Source organism: Hypanus sabinus, chromosome 8 (genome assembly GCF_030144855.1).
Source record: "Hypanus sabinus isolate sHypSab1 chromosome 8, sHypSab1.hap1, whole genome shotgun sequence".
Taxonomy (NCBI): domain Eukaryota; kingdom Metazoa; phylum Chordata; class Chondrichthyes; order Myliobatiformes; family Dasyatidae; genus Hypanus; species Hypanus sabinus.
The window spans coordinates 140,731,876-140,753,565 of NC_082713.1; the positions used below are offsets into that span (position 1 = coordinate 140,731,876).

The 21,690-nt window shown below is 38.3% G+C and overlaps 1 protein-coding gene and 1 pseudogene across 1 annotated transcript in view; one reads left to right on the forward strand and one right to left on the reverse strand.

Moving 5' to 3' along the window:
• Positions 1 to 21,690, forward strand: part of LOC132397678 (structural maintenance of chromosomes protein 1B-like) — a 106,999-nt gene that overhangs the window by 66,355 nt on the left and 18,954 nt on the right. The window contains exons 19-21 of the mRNA XM_059976446.1: positions 2,884 to 2,982; positions 5,224 to 5,380; positions 8,484 to 8,638. Coding sequence (XP_059832429.1) covers positions 2,884 to 2,982; positions 5,224 to 5,380; positions 8,484 to 8,638 — 411 coding nt within the window. The remainder of the gene's footprint in view (positions 1 to 2,883; positions 2,983 to 5,223; positions 5,381 to 8,483; positions 8,639 to 21,690) is intronic.
• LOC132397813 (sin3 histone deacetylase corepressor complex component SDS3-like) lies at positions 10,920 to 11,833 on the reverse strand (annotated as a pseudogene).

A 21,690-nucleotide genomic window follows, 5' to 3' on the forward strand; every position in this document is an offset into this window, starting at 1 on the left:
CAAGGAAAACACAGAATATGAAGTACAAAATTGAAAGAGTCCATGCATATACAGTTCAGCTCAGTGTTCATATCCACAGGCCATCCTGATTCAAAATCACCCAAAACAGCAAAAAAAAAGGAACAACCAGAAACACATCATAATCTGAACTACAGCATCCAATCCACAAACCGCATCAATTAAACCTAGCCCAGGACCCAGAACCCTGGCACTATCCTTCAACAGCATCAAGGAAGAAAGAGACACAATTTGAATACAGGGTCCTTTCTTTGGGAGCAGTGAGTGAGAGGGAGAGAGAAACTCACATCTAGATACCTTCCTCTGGCAGCAGCGAGTAAGAAGCTGGTAGATGGCGCTGAACACTTACTCGCCCCAATGACTTTGATCTTCCTCAGTGCTTTAATTGGCGAGACCAGCAAGAAATAGAGTCTATCATGGGCGCATGGCCTGTCTCCAGGCTTCCTGGCCTCTAGGCCGCACTCTTCACTTGAAACATCCTTGGAGACAGCAAAGTGCCAGATTGCTCAATTGGCTCAAAATACATGCTACCAAAATGTTGATCACAGGCTCCAACAATAGCAAAACCATGTTTGAAAGAAAAAGATGATGTTAAAAAGTGAAAGAAATAGTTTTGTGAACCGTCTGGATGTTGTCGCCCTTGGTTGTGTTGTTCACTGGTACCATCTTCTTCCAGCGGCAGAGAAAATGTAAAGAACTTCTTAGTAGCATCGGAGAAAAGCACTGACAGTGTATGCATCATAGCTCAAAGCTTCCTTACCTGTGCAGCTGGTTACATGGTTAATATATGGTTTTGAATTTCCTGTAGCAAATTAATATGACATGGCAACAGTGTTTGAAATAACCAAATACATTATGTAAATCACACTTGCTGTCAGATGGGAATTCAGGTTGATTAGATGACTTAGTTTTATATGTAACCATTATCAGCATAAGGAGTATTTTGTCATTTAATTTATGTTCATTTACATTTATTAACGTAAAATGCTCATTTCGTGGCAGTTATACTCTGGGTATTTATACCCATGATGATACATTTGAACTTGAAACCAGGGATATACAACTGTTTGTGCAAAGACTTCCACATTGGCATGTCTAAGCTGACTGCATTCTATTTTTTTAGAGCTTAGGTATTGTATATGATCTTGCTTATGTTTTGGGCATTAACTGAGGAGTGACAGGAAAACAGTGTGTATACATAAGCTTGCAGAGATTAGGTAGAAGGTCATCCTCCAACAGCACCTTTAACACAGGGCTCCTGCAAATGATATTTTAGCCCATGATTTAATAGGCTAATAAATTTCTAGCTCTAGCATTTCTACCTTATTAAAGATTTGTCGCATCTGTAACGTGCGTGACTGGGGGTAGGGGTGGTGGGAAGGGGATTTGTTCTTGTTGTTGTTGCTGCTCGTGTTGTTCAGATGAACATTGTGGCATGCTGTGTTGATGCCAGTATTTATTTGCAGGCTGCCCCCAGCACATCCTTGGGTGTGTTGATTGTTAATGCAACTGACACATTTCATTATATGTTTCAATGTATTGAATTTGAACTACATAAATCTAAATCTGAATCTCTTTAAAACTGCAGTTAGAATCAGTGAGATTTGTCTTACAAATAGAGTTGAACGTTGGCATATCTCGACTCACAGTTACTGGATTTCTGTCATGAGCTCACTAGTGTAGATTGATAGTAGTTTGAACTGGATATGGACCTTGACTCAGGCCCAGAAGATTCAACTAAGTTTATCTGCTGCTATGCCTCTGGTCTCTGGGCATCTCATCTCTTGTCCCAGTCAGAGATTGGTGGTTTAGACAGCTGTGGGACTGCAGCTGCAACTTCCACAACACTCGTTTGATGCCATCCAATCTGCTTCGATGATGAGATGGGCCTTTTAAGAAGATGGGGCCGTCCTGGGGATTCCTGGGAACCGTAGTATCAGGGCTGGGATACCTGATATGAAGGGCATCTAATGTGGTGAACAGCTAGACAGGACAAAAGCAGGACTTATGAGCGTGGGGCCGATGTGGTCTTCAAACCATATATTGCCGGCTGCAGTTCTGGATTCAAAGATCTTGAATCATCTTGGGTTAGTGACTAAAAAGATTACAATTTTATCAGGATCGTGATCTGCGTTAAAGTCGTTAAAGTACAACATGTCACTCTAGAACAGCGGGTTGCTGATCTCTGTTCTAAGTTGTTGTGAACTGGCAGGTGCGGTTTCCAATATTGCCACGGCAGAATTTGAACTCCGATATACCAACTTAAGCTGCTGAGTTACCTTTTCTGTACAAGTTAATTGTCTAATGACTTCTAGTCCTCCTTGGAAGAAGTAAATATGAACTCCTTAAGTTTAATATGGGAAGATTATTGATCTGATATTATCTCTTCATTGATGCTTCCCAGCCATCTGAGTGCTTGCAGCATTTTGTATTTTACTTTTAGAAATGGACAATTCTGATTCAGTCCATTATTAGAAACTGCTTAAAATATCTTATCACAAGATTTGAAGCTTTCACATTATGTTTGAATGTTCTTTCCTTGTGTATTTCAGTGTTGTGTTACAGGCCAATGGAAAAGGTCACCAATCTATTACTGTAAATATGAGACCACTGTGATCTTTAACTGTCATGTTGAAAGCACCTGGTATTGATAACTCAACAGTCTAGAAACAGAAAAACAAGTTATTTTCATCAATCATTTCCACATAATGGCCTTTTTTTTTATCATGTCCTAATTTACGATTATGAGAGAAAAGGATAGAATTGATTCATTTATGACCAAAGTCATCTTCAACCCCAGAGGACTGCTTGAAAGTACATATATTGTGTAATTGTTCTAGAAATGTGTTTTTTTTTACATCACAGGTTGGAACAGAAGAAGAAAGCACACAGGCAACAGTAGATATCTTTGAATTGGAAGCTGGTTTTGTAATAGACTACAGCGAGTTACCAACAGATCTGAAAGTAAGGAATTTGCATATTCAACTATTTAACATCTTACACTTAAAAATTCTATAGTTGTACACAATATTTGAAAATTTGAGGGAAATATTTTTCCATTGCAGCTTATTACAGTAGATAAGGGATATGAGGATATGACACACAAGCCTTGGTGGATATGTCATGGCTGATTTGGACAATGATCTACTTTAAATACAAAATCTATTGGTTACTGATTGGTTCCATTCCAAAAAAAAATGAGCTTTTTCAGTAATAAATGAGGCACACTCCTTCTGTCAAATACTTATCATACTTATGTTTTTCTGAGGATTGTATGGATTATCTTTATGTTATTAAGGTACTATGATTAGCTCATTCCAATTTATACTTTTTTTATTCTCCCACTGTTCCAGTAAATGGATCTTGAACCCAAACTAGCCTAGTCTTCCTCTACTGATGTCTTTTAGTGGCAGATAGTTAGTCTGCTACTTAGCAATAGCAAACATTTCTTGTTTCACAGGATATTCTCCTGAAATATATATTTTTGGCTGAAACACACTTGGAAGGAACATCATCCCAAATCTAGTGTTTCTGTATCTAATCGAGGAGTACTTGATAATGACGTTGCTATTCTCTCATACCTATTTCCTTTCCTTCCCCTGACTATCACAAACTGAGTGTTTGAAACTAATGAATATAATTCTTTGAGAAATTCTTTGTTATCATATTAAAGTATTTTGGATATTGGGAAAACAAAAAGATCAAATATTGCAGGTGGTCAAAGCATTGAAAGTGGGGTAAAGGCATTTGAGGCTTTTGTTTACTGTCACCAAGAGGAATCCTTGCCAAGGAAAAGCAATACTTTATGAAACTATCATAAAAGATTATATCAGCAGAGTAGATGCATTGGGGTGGAGAATCTGGGTGAAAGAAATAAGAGTCCATTAAAAATTGGCTGGGAAAATACAAAGAAAGAATTATTGGTTTATAATAGATATCAGTGAAAGCAGCAAAACCATGCCCTTCAATGTTATTGAAAAAAATAGAATTGTACCAAGAGATGTTCAAAATGAGGCACAAAAAGATTGACATTGCTGTGTGACTTCAGTAATGTCATCTTTTAACTGAGTGGTGATTGAAATTCAAGGAAAAATTATTTAGTTTAACCCCCTTTATCTAGGTGAAAGTAAAGGATGGTGCATGGAGTTAGAGGAGCCACCATTTGTGGAAGAACTGGTAAACTCATTCACATTTGTGAATGAGGGTCAGGGGTGTAAATGTAAATACTCCCTGAAGAAATTCAGTGCAAATCCGTATGAAAATTACATGGTAGAAAATCACCTGGAAATGATTCATAGCCATCTGAATGTCTGACCTTCCAGCAAAATCAATGGGCTAACATAGTTGTTGGAAAATGAATCTTTGACAAGTATTGTGATTTCCAACACATTCAGTGATTTGGTACAATATACTGAATGACAAGGTTGATTGCAAGCCTTGCAGTTTAGTATAACTGCACTCTCTGAGAGAAAGATTTACCTCTAATGGGCATGCTGTGCTGGTGCTGGAATGTGTGGCAACATTTGTAGGCATTCTTGGGTATGTTGGTTGTTAATGCAAATGGAACAGTTCACTGTATATGTGATAAGTTGAATTTAAATCAAGATCTTATGAAAAGTTCAATTATAATTGGTACTGTCTGATAAAAGCAAGTAAAAAGCCAACATCCAACTCGTATTTGCACCACTCTGAATCAAATAAATCTATGAAATAAAATGCACTGTATAAAAAGACTTCTCATTACACACCTTTTGCACAACTTATTTTCAACCATTGCATATGTATGACATAAATATAGGTCACATTATGTGCTTGCAATGACACAAGTATGTTATGTAGCAGTGGGATAATCTGTTGGCTTTACAGATTTAGGTATTTAGATTAAATGTGCGTGTTTCATTAGTAAGTTCAAAGTAAATTTATTATTAAAGCACATATATCACACAAATTACAACCATGAGATTCATTCATATTTACATGCCGTTACTAATTTCTGATCTTTTGAACTCTAAAGAAGCTTAAGCCACACAAGTCAGTTTTACAATTATTGGTAAAGGGGACAATATTAAAAGCAATACTGATAATGAACAATTTGCAGATGTTTCCTTATTTCTAATTTCCACTTAAACTTTGTAATTGAATGTTAACTGAACTGCAACTTTTATATTAAGTGTCATTAAATAACTTGTCATGACATTTTTACAGGGTCTTACATCCCCTAAAGAAATTGGGATAGAGGAGGATAGACTGAATAGGTTATTAGAAGAAAAGGAGAAGATTTTACACAAAACAACTGCACCAAATCTGAGAGCAGTAGAAAAGCTACAAAATGTGTGTGATAAGTTTGAACAATCAGTCAATGGTAGGTTCAAAGCAAAGGACCAATATTTTGATTTGCAAGAGTAACTCTATTGACCTTTTACACAGGACACATTGGTAACTTGCTGGACACATTATGACATAGTTTTTGATGTGTACTGATGGAATAAATGAAACTGGATTTCTCACAGGCTGAGTCTGTAAAGGGCTTTAAATAGTTCCATTAGATTTCTTTGCATCCTTCAATATCCAAAAGAGAACAACCTCCATCTGGAATCATTTAGTCATTTTCCACTCTCTAAAGCTTTTACGTCTTTCCTAAGCAATGGCAACTTAAATTGTGACCTAACTAGTATTTCACAAAGGCTCATAAAGGCTTCCCTTGATCTTGTACACTGGGCTTCTGTTCTACAGATCAACATCTCATACTTTTTTAACCAATTTCTTAAACTTTCCTGGTGCAAATAATAAATTATGTAACCAACACTGGCATTTGATAGATTATATCACTGTCTAAATGAGTGGCTATATAACTGCTACTGGTCAGATCACTACCTGATCCACTCTATTATCACTATCAGCCTAGCCCTAAAACATCAGAATCAACATATACATTGCCCCAAGAAGATAAATGTTGAAGCACCCAAGGGCCACAAAGCAGAACTTCTCAGACAATGTCTTATAAATCACTTGCTGACACCCAGCCAACTGCCATTTATCAAAGATAAAGAGACACCTATAGGAAGGGGTCCAAATCGTTTATGATGTGTGGAATAGCACAGAAGCCACAGCAACTCTCCTCAGTTGCCTGCTAATGGCTGAAGAGCTGTTCCTTGAATCACATTGTGAGAACTTGTTCATCAAGAAACATAATGATGTGTTCGTCACTATTTAATAAGTCTCAGAAATGTAAGTTTAATTGTCATTCAACCATACATAAACACAGCCAAACAAAACTAGCATTACTCCAGGGCCAATGTGCAAAACACAGTACCAACAGTTAAACACAGCATAAAGCACATACTGTATAAGAAAGCAAGCACATATAAGATATTAATAAAATACTGTCACACAAAAAAAGTCCAAGACCCCAAGTCCATGAATATTATGGATCTGCAGCCGAACACAATACAGCTTGTCTTCTGCTGAGCAAATGCTAGGGGACAGCACCAGTTCCAGTTGGGACACTGTACCACGCTGCTTCAAATGAAGCAAATAAATCAGTGAATCAGACTTGCAGTATTCTACATTAACTATGTTCAACAGACTCTTACAATCACAAGAAAAATGACTAAGACAATCACTCGCTGTTAGACTGCACACCATCTTCAAGTACCAATGCTTTGCTGGTGCAGGCAGCAACATGATCTGCACCAAGTCCAGATCCTTTAGTTTCTCCACTGTCAAGCAATGCACTGATGGGGTAGACCTGCAGTACTTTTAAGTTGTTGATATCCAGCAGGGTCTTGCAAACACCTTTTGTTTGTCTCAGTAGAAGCCACTGCTTCAGCAGCTGTTCCTGGTCTTTTTAGATTTCACTAAAGCTTTTTGTTCCCCTGATAGGGATCCTCCAAAAAATGGGGTATCTACATAATCTTATTTTTATCTTGCATGTATTTTAAGATGAGCACTATTAAAGATAAGACTGCATTAGTGCTCTGACTCATTGTTTAATTGTTCTTACTGCTTTGCTACACCTGACCTTCAACAAGCTCCTCACAGTAGCAGTGCTAGTCTTCAGAGCTACACCCTGCAGTGGCTGCAACAGAATCAAGATCATTCAATCCTCTGTTGTCAAGTTATAGTATGCAAGTTTTATTCATGTCTTCATACACACAGAGAGCCAAGTCATTATCAATTTGTTCACTGAAGCATATGATTCTATGGGCCTTAAACTCAGCACTACAAGACCTAGATCCTTTGCTGATCTGTTCCCACAACACCTCCCTCCAACAATAAAGGTCCTTGGAACAGTAAAACCTTGAAAATAATGGGCCATTTTTCATACCTTGTTGAAGGTAGACATGTCGAAATTTACCACAACAGTCTGTCTGCCAGGGTAACTGTAAGTACAATGGGATTTCAGGATCAAGTCCTTGGTTTTGGCATAAAGTCATGGTCTACTGGGACTGCAATGATCCCTGCTTTCCAGATACACCTGCAATCTGCATTACTTACACTTCAAGGCACTGTAAAAACAATCACCAAAACTGCATAATCCTCCAAATGCATTGGAAGAGCAAGAAAATTGTCTTCCTGTAGACCTAATACTAGGTTGCCAAAACACTATTCCAACGTTCCTGTTAATTCTTAAGAATCAGAATGAAAGCAAGTAATTATTGATTCTGAAGGACAGTGAAGAAGAAAAATAAGGTCATTGAACTTCTGAGACCACTCTGCCTATGTCCCTTCATTCCTTGTGTTGATCTCATCAGCAGCCTCTAACATCTGCATATGTTATTCATTCATTCATGCAGAGGACTTCCTAGCCTTTATTGTCACAGAATTTCTATATTTTCCCATATTCTCAATCAAGGCTAGTTTTGAAAATCAGGGTGCTCATATTCATCCAAGAATTAGAAGTGGAAGCTCAATGTAATCCTCGTGACTGCAGCACCTTTCATAAGATAATGGCTGATATTTTACTATTGAGACCTGTGGAACCATGTTCCGCAATATTTTCTGTTTTTTATGAAAACTTATATTTTATACATTTTAGAAGCTTTTACAGTTTGTATTTATCTCATGTAATCCATTCCCTTTTTTAACAATGTCTTAATATTTCTTCGTAACACTAAAATTTTCTGTATTCCTGAGTGTACTTAAAAGCTAGTTTTTCTTTGATCTTCAATCTTAATTGATAGCCATGGCTGGATCACTTCGGTTTTTTTGCCTTAAAGATATAATGAATTAATTCTTTAACCTAAAGGTTAGCCATTGCTAATTTACTCATGTCTTTATTGAAGTTTCCAGCATTTTCTGTATCCGATTTCCAGCTTGTACAGTTTTGTTTGATTTTCATTTACTGCTTCTAAAATGTCGTGCCTCCAATTTGAAATAGGTATTAATAAGTATATCAGAAATCATCAGTGTATAATTATTGCAGTATGATTATTTTTATATCTTGGTTTATCTTCTTTTGCTAGCATTTGATTTAAGCAGAAAGAAAGCTAGAATCTGCAGACAGGAGTTTGAACATGTCAAAAGAAGGAGATACAATTTGTTTAACCACTGTTTTGAGCATGTTTCAGTGAAAATTGATCAAATCTACAAGATGATGTGCCAGAATAGCAGTGCTCAGGTAAGCAGTATTTCTAAAATTCAGTTTTTATTGCAATCCTTGTCTGACAAAAAAAACAAACATCTGGAAAAAAAAAACTTTGTTTCATAGGATTAGGAGAAGGCCACTTGGCCCTTCAAGCCTGCTCTGCTGTTCATCAGGATTATAACTGATCTTTTACCTTTTTGCTCTTTCCCTACTCTTAGAACCTTGCTTTTGATTCCTTTATAGCCAAAAGTATGTAGTTCTCTGTTTTAAATGAACTTCATGACAGAGTGTCCACAATCCTTTTGGGTACTGATTTCCACATATTCCCTACTCTCTGAATTAATAAATTTCTCCTCATCTCAGTTCTAAATGGCCTTCCCTTATTCTGAAACTGCGCATTCTGATTCTAGGCTCCACAGCCAGGGGGACTGCCATCCCTGTATCTAGCCTGTCAAATCCATTAAAAGCTTTGTAAGTTTCGAAGATATCTTTTCTTATGGTGTACTTAATCACTCCTTGTATGGAAAAGTTGCCACCCTTGAAAACAACTAGTGAATCTTTCCTCTTTGACAAGTGTTTACTTTTTCAAGCAGGATACCAGAACTGTATCTAATGCTCTTAAGTTCCTTCTCATGAAGGCCCTACATAATTGCAATAATACTTCTTTACTCCTGTACAAATGCTCTCATAATAGAGACTATCTAATCACTCACTGCACCAGCATGTTGGCCTTTTATGAAGGAAGGCACTTGCTTCCTGATGGTTTTAATCCAAGGTTTTTTTCGGAAGTCAGGAAAGAGGCACAAAGTTTATTACTTCACAATTGTTCTATTAAACATAAATAAAACAAAGAAAGTTGAAAATATTCAGTAATTGAGGTCTAATAAGTGAAGAGAGGGGAACGCAAAAGAAGACAAAAAATGGTGGACCAATGTGGTCGAATGTTTGTATACCCATAGATATGAAACATTCCATTTGCATTTGTGGATAAGAGTTAGCTAATCAGGATAGCTTCTATTCAAATAATGTAATGTCAAGAGAAGTTTCCGGAGCTTTCCAGAATGATACAAAGAACTGTAACCACCAAGGACACACTGAATAGCTGCATATACAGTACATACTGTGGCCACTAAGAAACATGCTAAACAGTTACATGTATATAAGTAGTTACGTAAAATACGAACAGAAAAGTAATTGTTAAGCTGCAAAGAAAATAACAGTCTAATCTAGAAGCAGACTGAATAGCTTAATTTCACTCAATATTTAAACTGTCTGCCATATCAGCCTCTCTGAGATCAAGAGGTCCCATCAGTGACGTAGGACACCCTGTTAACACTTTAGTTTTGGGTCCAAGACCCTTCATCAGGACTGAAGAAGGAGGGGAGCCCTATAAAGAAGGTGGGGGAAGGGTGGAAGGTGCCAGGTGAAAAAAGTTGCCAGGGTGGAGAAGGCAGGGTGAAAGATTGCTCATTTCAACGGATGCTTCCCAACCTGCTGAGTTCCTCCAGTTTGTTTGTACGTATTGATTTGACCACACCATCTGCAGTGTACTTTGTGTTAATACTTTAGTTTAATTTTCTAATTGGGGTTGCTGTGATGCTATATAAGACTATAGGAAGAACCGTAGGCCATGGTATACCTTCCTCATTATATTTTGTCAGTCGTTTGATGGCTCCATTCACTAGTTTGACCTGTCTTGATGACTCTGGGTGACATAGACAATGAAAAGATCTTTCAATGTTCATCAGTTGACATAATTTCTCACTGTTGTGTATGTGGTCTGGCTACATAACAATGCTATAAATAAAAATGCTGGAGACGGGAGCTAAGTTTCATGGTTTTTTACTGGCAGAGTCCGAATTTAACACACACATACAGATCAATATGCGCCTAATAACGCATGCTCAATATGCGCCTAATAGCGCATTCAACAACGTGTTACTAAAACATAAAGTAGTCCCTTATCATACTGTAGACTATATGGCACACTCTTCCCCTTTTATCTTAATAGTGTATCAACTATTTTTTTAACTGGGGCACTATACTAAACAAATATGTTTACCCTTAACATAAAAACGCCTACCATTTGTTTACTAAGTAACTTAATATCAAATTATAACAAGCCTTTTTTTTTTACTTTTGGTTTAAGACCCATTTATAACTCAAGTCTCTGGAGGTGTCTTCTCTGCCTCTCCAGGTAACGTCTGTCAATAATTTGTTTGTTTTAATACAGATTTCCATATAAAAGTCATGAAAAGTTGACTTCTCAGCATAGGGAGTTAAGAAGATCTGTGCCTCCAACTTGCTAAGAGTCCTAGGCAGCAGATCACCTCCGTATAATGCAGACACCTCTGTGCAGCTGTCCTAGATATATATGCATCTTTGTGCTATCACTTGTCTTCTTTACCCATATCTCATTTGATCCAACTGAGCTAATTACACAGCCAATCTTTGTATTCTCCTTAGATTCCAAATAGATAGCCTGACCTTTTATGATACCATCTCTTATTGTAATACAACTTTCCATCATCTACTTGTGCTTCATATCTTTGTGCTGGTGATTCAGCAGGAGTGCTGGGAAGATGCTTAGGAGAAGACGGAGTTGCTGGTCTTTTCGGAGACTTAAGCTTATTGAGAGTTCGCAGATCTTCCATTATCTGTTCATCTGTTAACAAGTAATTTAACTGCAGATTTTTGTCTTTTGTCTGTAATTGGAACAGGGTCATTAGGTCTTCTTAGTTTCCTAGTCATTATTGGCTTTACCTCCTTAGAATCTCCTGTGAGTTCCATTGTTAGCCTCTCATTCTCAATCATCTTTTTCTTGTAACTCAATCTTTTTATCTTCAAATTCCTTCACTGCTGCTTTCTTCTCTTTAATATAATTCCTTTCCACTTATTCTGTCTCCAGTTGCAGAAGAAGCTGTGCATTTTAAATTCTTTCCTTGTATTGTTGATCTAGTTTCTTCATCCTTTTCTGATACTCCTGCCAAGTGCCTTCCTGTAACTGCTGTAGCTGTCTTTTGAGAGATGTCATTTTCTCCTGGTACATCTGCTTTTGTACTTCCAGGTAGTCTTCATCATCCTGCTTATTGGCAATATCTGTCTCTCTTGCATCATCTGTATCTTCATCGGAGTCGCAGCCATGAATACGTCCTCATCATCAACGCTGTCTAGCTCCTCCTCGGCATTGTAATAGTCAACAATGGGTGAGAGGAGAGCTGCGGACATCTTCCCCGCTGAACTACCCTACTTTGTTGACAGACCTAGTGCCTTGATGGTGTGCCAATCCAACTGGAGTTTCCTCAGCTATTCACGTCCCAGCAACTGTGGTCCTCCGTTTTTTTGTACATAGAGGTTCAGCTGCTATGTTTTGTCTCCGTAGGTCACTGTCACTTTAATTTTACCTATGGGGTGCATTTTCTGTCCTTTGTAAGTCTTTAGCAGTAGTTTAGTTCGTTTCAGAGGTATGTAAGAAAACAGTCGTTTGTAGTTGTGTACAGAGATCACCAATAAAGCTGAGCCTGGGTCCAAATCCATTTTCAGTCTCACACCTGCCACTTGTGGAGTGATCCTTATTACTCTTCGATCATCTGTCTCTTTCACACTGAAGTTGCAGACAAGACAATTCACTTTCGTCTGAGTTGTTTTCATCAGAACTGCGTAATTCCATTTTGTGTACATTGTTTTGTTTTCCTTTCTGGGATTTCTTGTTTCTCTGTATTTTGTCCTTTTTCTGCTGTTTACTAGCTTTGCATACTCTGCCAGTGTGGCCCTGTTTGCCACAATTTCTGCTTACTTTGTCTTTAAACCAATAGTCATCAGGGTCATGTGACATGATCCGGCAACAGTAACATTTCTTTTCTTCATTTCTGTTCAGTGACATTTTATTCGTAGCATATTCCAAAGATTTCTGTTGTACAGCTTTCCCCCGCTATCCAAAAGTACAGCATTCCTATGAAACCTTTTGTAAGCCAAAATGGCGTAAAGCAAAGAAGCAGTTACCATTAATTTATATGGGGAAAAGTCTTGAGCGTTCCCAGGCCCAAAAAATAGCCTATCAAATCATACCAAACAGCATGTAAAACCTAAAATAACACTAACATAGAGTACAAGCAGGAATGATATGATAAAATGCACAGCCTTTATAAAGTAGAAATAATGCATGTACGGTGTAGTTTCACTTGCCAGAAGATTTAGCCAAAAACTGATTTGTATAAAAAAAAAATTTGGCACATACATGCATGCGCGTACTCCTGCCTGCGCAAGGCTTCATGGTCATGGTAGTCTTTCTCAGGGTAAAGTTTAAAGCAGGCGCCTTTTTTCGTAAAAGCAAAATCCTCTTCGGATTTCTTTCAGTTAGCGAAAACATGTACTAATGTAGGTCTTTCATAAAAGCGAAGTGGTGTAAAGCGAACTTTCATTAAGTGGGGGACACCTGTATCTCTGAAGCGTCCCGTGCTGCTGTTTCTATTGATGTTGCAATATTCAGCGCCTTAAGTAAAGGTTTTTTCACAGTGCATGCCACACACTAACCTGTCCCTCAATGCATCCGATAGACCAGCTCCAAATTGAAAATGTTCTGATAATTTGCGCAATTCCGCACAATATTCAGAAATGCTTTCATTTTTGCTCTGATTCCATTCATGAAATTTAAATCTTTCAGCAATGACCAGTGGTTTGGGATTTAAATGCTGTTGGAGAGTGTCTGCTATTTGCTTGAACATTTTGTCAGCTGGCTTTTCAGGGGTTAACAAGCTCCGTAGCAGCCTGTATGTTTTTGCTCTCAACACTGAGTAAGACGCTGGCTTTCTTTTCATCACAAACAACCTTAGCCTCACAATATAACTCCACTCTCTCAATATAAGTTGCCCAGTCTTCAATGCCACTATCAAATGCAGTAATGGTTCCAATCATTGCCATCTTTGTTATGTTAATTTAGCCCTGTTTTCCCCTTGTTTTCTGTTTAACTCATGTGTCCTTTTTGCTAGTGCCACAAGTGAACTCCGTGTATTTTTATCTCCCTTCTGGGGCAGGCAGACCCTCAGCCCTGGGGGTCAGCGCCGGCGGTGGTCTTGCCTGGATGTGCTGCGGCTCTGACTGTGTGCCTTTGTCTCCCAATGCCACTCACAAATATTCCCAGTGAAGTATGATCCTTGGTCCAAGTTGATGTGACATGGCAATCCCCATCTCCATCTAGGAATATAGTCCTTCATCAGAGTTTTTGCTGTGACTGGCAATGGCTTCCCTTGCTAGAATAGTGAAAATGTCCACTAAACTAGAAAAAGTAGTGGCAAAGATTTCCACAGATTCAGCACTTTAGCTAAAGAAATTCCTTCGCATCTCCATTCTAAAAGGATGCCACTCTATCCTGAGGCTGTGTCTTCTGGTTCAAGACTCACCCACCATTGGAAAGATCCTCTTCACATCCACTCTATCAAGGCCTTTCACCATTCAGTAGGTGTCAATGAGGTCATCCCTCATTCTTATGGATTCTAGTGAATACAGGCCCAGAGCCATCAAAAACTCTTCACATTACAAGCCTTGCAATCCTGGAATCATTTTCATGAATCTCCTTTGCACCTCCTCCAGTTTCAACACATCCTTTCTAAGATAAGGGGCACAGACCTGCCCACAGTACTCCAAATGAAGCCTCACCAGTGCTTTATAAAGCCTCAACATTACATCCTTGCTTTTATATTCTAGTCCACTTGAAATCATGCTGTCAAGAGTAAACATACCAAAGGTCAACTAATGTGAAATGATAAGATCTGTTTGGCCCGATCATTTTTTAAAAAAATCTATTTTCATTACTCCCAAGGAAGTGACACTTAAGGGGTTGGTATATTTTTGCTTAATTTACTGATAATTCTCATTTGAAATAGGAATAAATTCTGTACTTTTCACATTAATTTCTCTGCACTGCTTTGCTAGGTGAACAACTTAATCAGTTGCTTTGTTATGTGCAACATTCTACATACATAGTTTCAGCCATTTGATATCATTGAAAGAAATTCAAGTTATTGCTACGTTAATAACACCAGACAGCAACATTTTTTAAAAAGGTTGCTTCCTCAGAAATTTTTCTGGTTAAGATGGACCTCTTGAAGCTGAACACAAATATAATTTCAGACTGAAGTTATGTAGGAATTTGGAGAAACAAGAAATTAACTTTTATTGATGTAGTATGTTTAATTGCATAATGGTGCTGACACTTCGCAATAGTTCAACTAGGCTAAAATATTTTGTTTGTACTCAGTTTCTGAGGTTTGGCACTTAAGTGTCCAACAATAATCAGTCAGTGTTAATGGATTTTAGTTGTCCTGTTGCTTTAGACAGATTAAGAGAATGGACAACGAATAGGCAGGAGGAATACTGTCTTGGTAAGTGTATGGTCGTGCACCTTGGTAGAAGAAATGAAAAGGTAGATTATTTTCTAAATGGAGAGAAAATACAAAAAACAGATACAATTGGACTCAGGAGTCCTTATGCAGGATTCCCTAAAGGTTAATTTGGTTTAGTTTGTGGTGAGGATGGTGAATGTGATGTTAGCATTCATTTTAAGAGGACTAGAATATAAAAGCAAGGATGTAATGTTAAGACCTTATGAAGCAATGATGAGGCCTCACATGGAATATTGTAAGCAGTTTTGGGCCCCTTGTTTTAAAAAGGAGATTCTGAAACTGGAGAGGGTTTGAAGGAGGTTTACAAAAATGATTCCAGGATTGAACGGTTTGTCATATGAAGAGTGTTATCTTACAGTCTTATGATACCTTTTCTCCATGACCGCACTGTTCTAGTGAAACCTTTCACCATACCAAAATTTGTAGGGAAGAAGTGTAACTGGGATATGGAAAATTAATCTTTAGTGATAATGTTGCATTTCATTGCTTTGTATGCTTGAAGCATGTTGTTAGCCAGCTGCACATAGTTTGGTGCTCTGCTGTTTTCAACAACATCCTTGAATGCCTTCCATGCGATTTTCTACAGTCCCATGAAAAGTTCTTTGAATTGTCTGTTATTGATGACCTATTTGATTTGTGACAGCAGTATCAGTCCTTCCAGTCTTGAACCCAGTAATTCTGCTTTTGCCTTTGACAAACCCAGGTCTCTGACCAGGTCATTTAACTCAGATTGAGTTATCAGATGGGGCTTACTCTACATAAAAGGTTCAAAAACTGTATCAGTATTAGTGTCTATTTCTGGTTCGTGCATCATGGTATCTTCGCCTGCCTCCTCTAGACTCCACTACTCCAGTGGCTTCGGTACTGAAAAGCTATCATTATGCTGCACAGGTCTCATGGCTGAAGGGAGAATGGGGTATTTAATTGCTTTCTTGTTTTCAGCAGAGAAACCAGACAGGCTAGTCAGACAGAAGTAGCAGTCTGTCACATGTCACAGGCCTTGGTGAGACCACACCTGGAGTATTGTGTGCAGTTTTGGTCCCCTAATCACCTAATCTGAGGAAAGGCATTCTTGCCATAGAGGGAGTACAAAGAAGGTTCACCAGATTGATTCCTGGGATGGCAGGACTTTCATATGAAGAAAGACTGGATCGATTAGGCTTATACTCGCTGGAATTTAAAAGATTGAGGGGGGATCTTATTGAAACGTATAAAATTCTAAAGTGATTGGACAGGCGAGATGCAGGAAGATTGTTCCCGATGTTGTGTAAGTCCAGAACGAGGGGTCACAGTTTAAGGATAAAGGGGAAGCCTTTTAGGACCGAGATGAGGAAAAACTTCTTCACACAGAGTGGTGAATCTGTGGAATTCTCTGCCACAGGAAACAGTTGAGGCCGGTTCATTGGCTATATTTAAGAGGAAGTTAGATATGGCCCTTGTGGCTAAAGGGATCAGGGGGTATGGAGAGAAAGCAGGTGCAGGGTTCTGAGTTGGACGACCAGCCATGATCATACTGAGTGGCGGTGCAGACTCGAAGGTCCGAATGGCCTACTCCTGCACCTATTTTCTATGTTTCTATGATTCTTCTACTCTCACCATATCATTGGGACAGTGAACATTGACTTCCTCTAAGCCAAGCTCTAAGATTTATAGTATATGTTGCACAACAAATGTGAGGAGCCCAGGCTTTGTCTAGGTTGCTGATTTTATATCCAAAGTAGAGTTCTTCAGCTCTCTTAATTAGAGGAGTTTAAGTGTGTATTTGCCACAAATATAACAAAATATTGTGGCTGTTGCCACATTGGTGATGCATTTTGCTATCATAAATATTCCTGAAAATACAATTACTTTATTACAATGAGTATACACAATATGATATATGTGTGCATCTATACATAGAATAGTGTGTGTGTGTGATGCTTTTATAGCCTCTCTAAAACCTGTCCTGCCATGCAGCATCCGTTCTGCTTAACTAGGCATGCCTGGGCGAGACAGAAAACATTTCAGCTTACATTGTGGGGAATATTTTAATTGACTTGAATTATGAATTGAAATAACAAATATAGACAAATTTTAAAAATGTTGATAGGGATATTTCATAGTGATTCTTATAATCAGCAGCCTAAAATCCATAAGATTCACTTGTATTCAGGAAGCAAAATCTTTGTTGTTTGGGGTAATTAAACATTAAGATTGAATAATCCTGAAAAAGGAGTGGTGGGATTGCAGTATGGGTTTTATCCCTGTATTTGTGACCTGATTCAGGATACTCACAGAATTCATACTCATTACCCCAAGTGCATATTGATGAGCTCAGATGTTACTGCATCAGTTCAACAGAGTTAGAACTGACCGAAACATTATCTGTACCTAGGGAATGCCCTGTCTCCTGAAACTAGTGGAGGATGTTTTCTGAGCTTAGATGAAATTCTAGTTAAGCAACAATGAAGGAACGTTCACTCTGTATATGTTAATAGTGAATCCATGAGGACATAGATGAAATTCCATGTGAAATTTAACAGCCGCACACATTCAAGGTTTTTGTCTCTAAATAATCAAATTTCAGCATCACATGCAGCTTTATATATCACTTGCCTTAAAACATCTGTGGCACTCAGGATTACAAACTTAATAAACTAATTCACACACTACTAAAAGTTCCATAGTTGCATATCAAAATCTATACACATTGCCAATTTTTCCGCTTTGAAAAATCCACATCTTAAGACCATAAGATATAGGAACGGAATTTGGCCATTTGACTCATTGAGTCTACTCTGCCATTTCATCATAACTGATCCATTTTTCCTCTCAATCCCAATCTCCTGCTTTCCCCCCTATCCCTTCATGCCCTGACCAGTCAAGAATCTATCAACTTCTGCCTTATATAAATTCTTGGCCTCCGCAGCTGCCTTTGTCATCGAATTCCACAGATTCACTACACCCTGGCTAAAGAAATTCCTCCTCATCTCCATCATCCAAATCATTGACATATGACATAAAAAGAATCAGTCCCAAAACAGACCCCTGTGGAACACTACTAGTTAAAAGGCAGCCAACTGGAAAAGGCTCCCTTTATTCCCACTGTTTGTCTCCTGCCAATCAGCCACTGCTTTATCCATGCTAGAATCTTCCCTGTAATACAATGGGCTCGTAGCTTGTTAAGCAGCCTTGTGTGGCACCTTGTCAAAGGCCTTCTGAAAGTCCAAGTACACAATGTGAACCAATTCTCTTTAGTCTATCATACTTGTTATTTCTTCAAAGAATTCCAATAAATTTGCCAAGCAAGATTTTCCCTTGAGCAAACCATGCTGACTATGGTCTGTTTTATGCTGTGCCTCCCAGTACCCTGAAACCATATTCTTGACAATTGATTCCAACATATTCCCAACCACTGAGGTCAGACTAATTGGCCTATAATTTCCTTTCTTATGCCTTTCTCCCTTGAAGAGTGGAGTGACATTTGCAATTTTCCAGTCTACCAGAACCATTCCAGGATCTAGTGATTCTTGAAAGATCATTACTAATGCCTCCACAATCTCTTCAGCCACCTTTCAGAACCCTGGGATATACACCATATGGTTCAGGTGACTTGTCTACCTTCAAACCTTTCAGTTTCCCAAGACATTTCTGCTAGTATTGGTAACTTCACACACTTCATGACCCCTGACACCTGGAACTTCCACCATACTGCTAGTATCTTCCACACTACACTATTTCAAAAGCTTAGCTTATGTACTTCCTTTTAGGAAAGGTGGCTTAAGTTGGCAGTAGTAGCAGACTGGAGGGCTTATTTATCAGTTCATCATGCTGAAACAGGAAAGGCTGGCAATTGGTACAAACTAAATTTACCTGTTCACTTCATTAGTTGATCACTTTGTGGAACATCTCTTATCAATTCACAGAGGTGGGACATTAGGCCCATTAAATTTGATTTCTGTTTGTAACATTTGCTCATCTATGGCATTGACTCAGCTTGTTAGTTTTTAGTTAAACCATTTATCCCTTTTCATTCCACAACTCTGTAAATACTCCCAGTAAACCTTGTTTAGAGCTCATCTCCATCATCACCTTTGCTTTACCTTATGAGAAATAATACCATCCTCTTTGCAGCTTAACAAGCTCCTTTTGTTATTTTCCCATTTCAGACAGGGGATCTTTGACTTGAAATATTACTTGTTTGTCTTCCCACAGATACAGCCTGACTTGCTATTTCCAGCATTTTCTGCTTTTATTTCAGTTTTCCAGCATTTGCAATTCTTTTTGATTTTCAAAGATAAATTGATGTTTTGTCACAATCGGATATATGAATGTGGTTTCATAAGATTATTTATTTTGGTCTTGAATTTACCAATTGCAGTAAGTGTGCAGTGAAATAATTAACAAGAAGAAAGAAATGGAAAGCTCAGTAATTTTTTAAAACATCTTTAGACACACTAGATAAGTGGTGCTGTTTTGACCATTGTTTAATGGCCATGTCTTATTGTACTTGAAAATGGTAGGTTTTGAGAGCCATATCAGTCCTTGTCACTGCATCCCCATAATACTATTTGGTAGGGAGATTTCCACATTATGAACCGTTGCTGAAATAGAGAAAATACCATGTATTTCCAAGTAAGAAGGAAGTGTAATCAAGAGCCAGATACAGTTTTATCTGTGCGTTTGATTCCCTTGTCCTTTTTCATAGAGGTGACTGGTGTAAGTGCAATCAAAAAACTTTTTTGAGTTGCAGCAGTATGCGCTGATGCTTTGGCTCTAGGGTCTTAGGGATAATCTTGGGTGCTACTTATGTGAGTGCTTGTATGTTCTCCCTGCTGAATTGGCTTCTTCATAAATACCAAAAATGTGATGGTACCTAAGTTGATTCTTGTACATTGATCCTTTGTGTAGGTTAATGGCAAAAGAACTAAAGAAGTGTTGATGGGCATGTGAGAGAAGGTTGTAGTAGCAAAAGTGAATGAGATTATGGATAATGTGCCTTATATTCACCTATAATAATAATTCAATAATTGTCAGGATGTTCACACTTCATTTTGTAGAGAGCACTACAAGAATGTGTTAACCTGCCTCAATGACTGTAGTCCAGTAGCACTTACATCCATTGTGGTGAAGTGCTTGGAGCGGTTGGTGATGAAACATATCAACTCCTGCCTGAGAAGTGACTTGAATACAGTCATATTTGCCTAATGTCACAACAGGTCCACAGCAGATGCCATTTCATTGGCTCTTCACTCAACCCTGGAACATATGCATCTATCAAGATGTTTTTCATTGACTACAACTCAACATTCAGTACTATCATCCGTTCAAGCTAATCAATGACCTTATCATTCAGTGTTATCATTAGGAAGACCATGCCCTGGGCCCAGCACATAAGTGTCATTACAGAGAAAGCATGGCAGCACCCCTGCTTTCTTAGATGTTTGCGAGGATTCAAAATGTCATCTAAAACTTTGACAGACTTCTATAGTTGTGTGGTGAAAAGTACATCAAATAGTTACATCAAGGTCTGGTATGGAAGCACCAATGCCTTTGAACAGAAAACACTACAAAAAAATAGTTCATACAGCTCAGGCTATAATTGAGCATTTATTCGGGGAGCGTTGTCGCAGGAAAGCAACATCCATCATTGAAGAAGCCCACCATCCAGTGCATGCTCTTTTTTCTCACTGCTGCCATCAGGAAGAAGTCTCAGGATCCACACCACCACATTCAGGAGCAGTTATTACCCACCAACCATGAGGCTGTTGAACAAAGGGGATAATTTCACTTACTCCAACACTGAACTCCTTACAACCTATGGACTCACATTCAAGGACTCTTTGTCTCGTTCTCAATATTTATTGCTTGTGTATTATTATTTTCTCTTTTTTCATTTCTTTGTATCTACTGTGAATGCCTGTAAGAAAATGAATCTCAGGGTTGTATATGGTGACTTTGATAACAAATTTGAATTTTAAACAAACTGAATGCATAGAATGCATGCCTTTGGGAATGAAAGCTGTATTTCTTTTTATTAATTGAGATACAAGTGCGGAGTAACCTCTTCCAGCCCTTCAATCCATGCTGCCCACCAACCCCAAATTTAGCAATGACCAATTAACCTACCCGCAGGTACATCTTTGACTGTGGGAGGAAACTGGAGCACCTGGAAGAGACCCACACAGTCACAGTGAGAATGTACAAACTTTGAAGACATTGGTGGGAATTGAACCTGAGTCACTGATACTGTAAAGCACTATGCTAACTACTATGCTACTGTGCATACTTTACATTCAAGAAGAGTTTGGGAGTCACTAAACATAATACTCGGGGTATTTTTAGAATTACTCCATTGTTCTTTTGACATGCTTATTATGAAATGGGAAAGCTTATAAATTAATTACCACTTTGGACAATATTCTCGGTCTCTGACCTTGCAACAAGAGGGTAGGTAGCTGTACTAGTTAAGTTTCTGCTTAAAGGTGTCCACCAGAATATTCTTGGGAGATGCAGAGACAGACATTCTGTTCATTTTCAAGAGGAAGTGATTAAACTTCCTTATTAGAAATGGTTATTGTTCCCAATTGCACAGGGAAAATGCATCATACCCATTTCTAAATGTTGCCCTGATCTTGCAGATAATGAGCACTCACTCTTATCTCATTCCCTGAAGGAAAGAAATTACCTTTAGGCTTTTGGTTA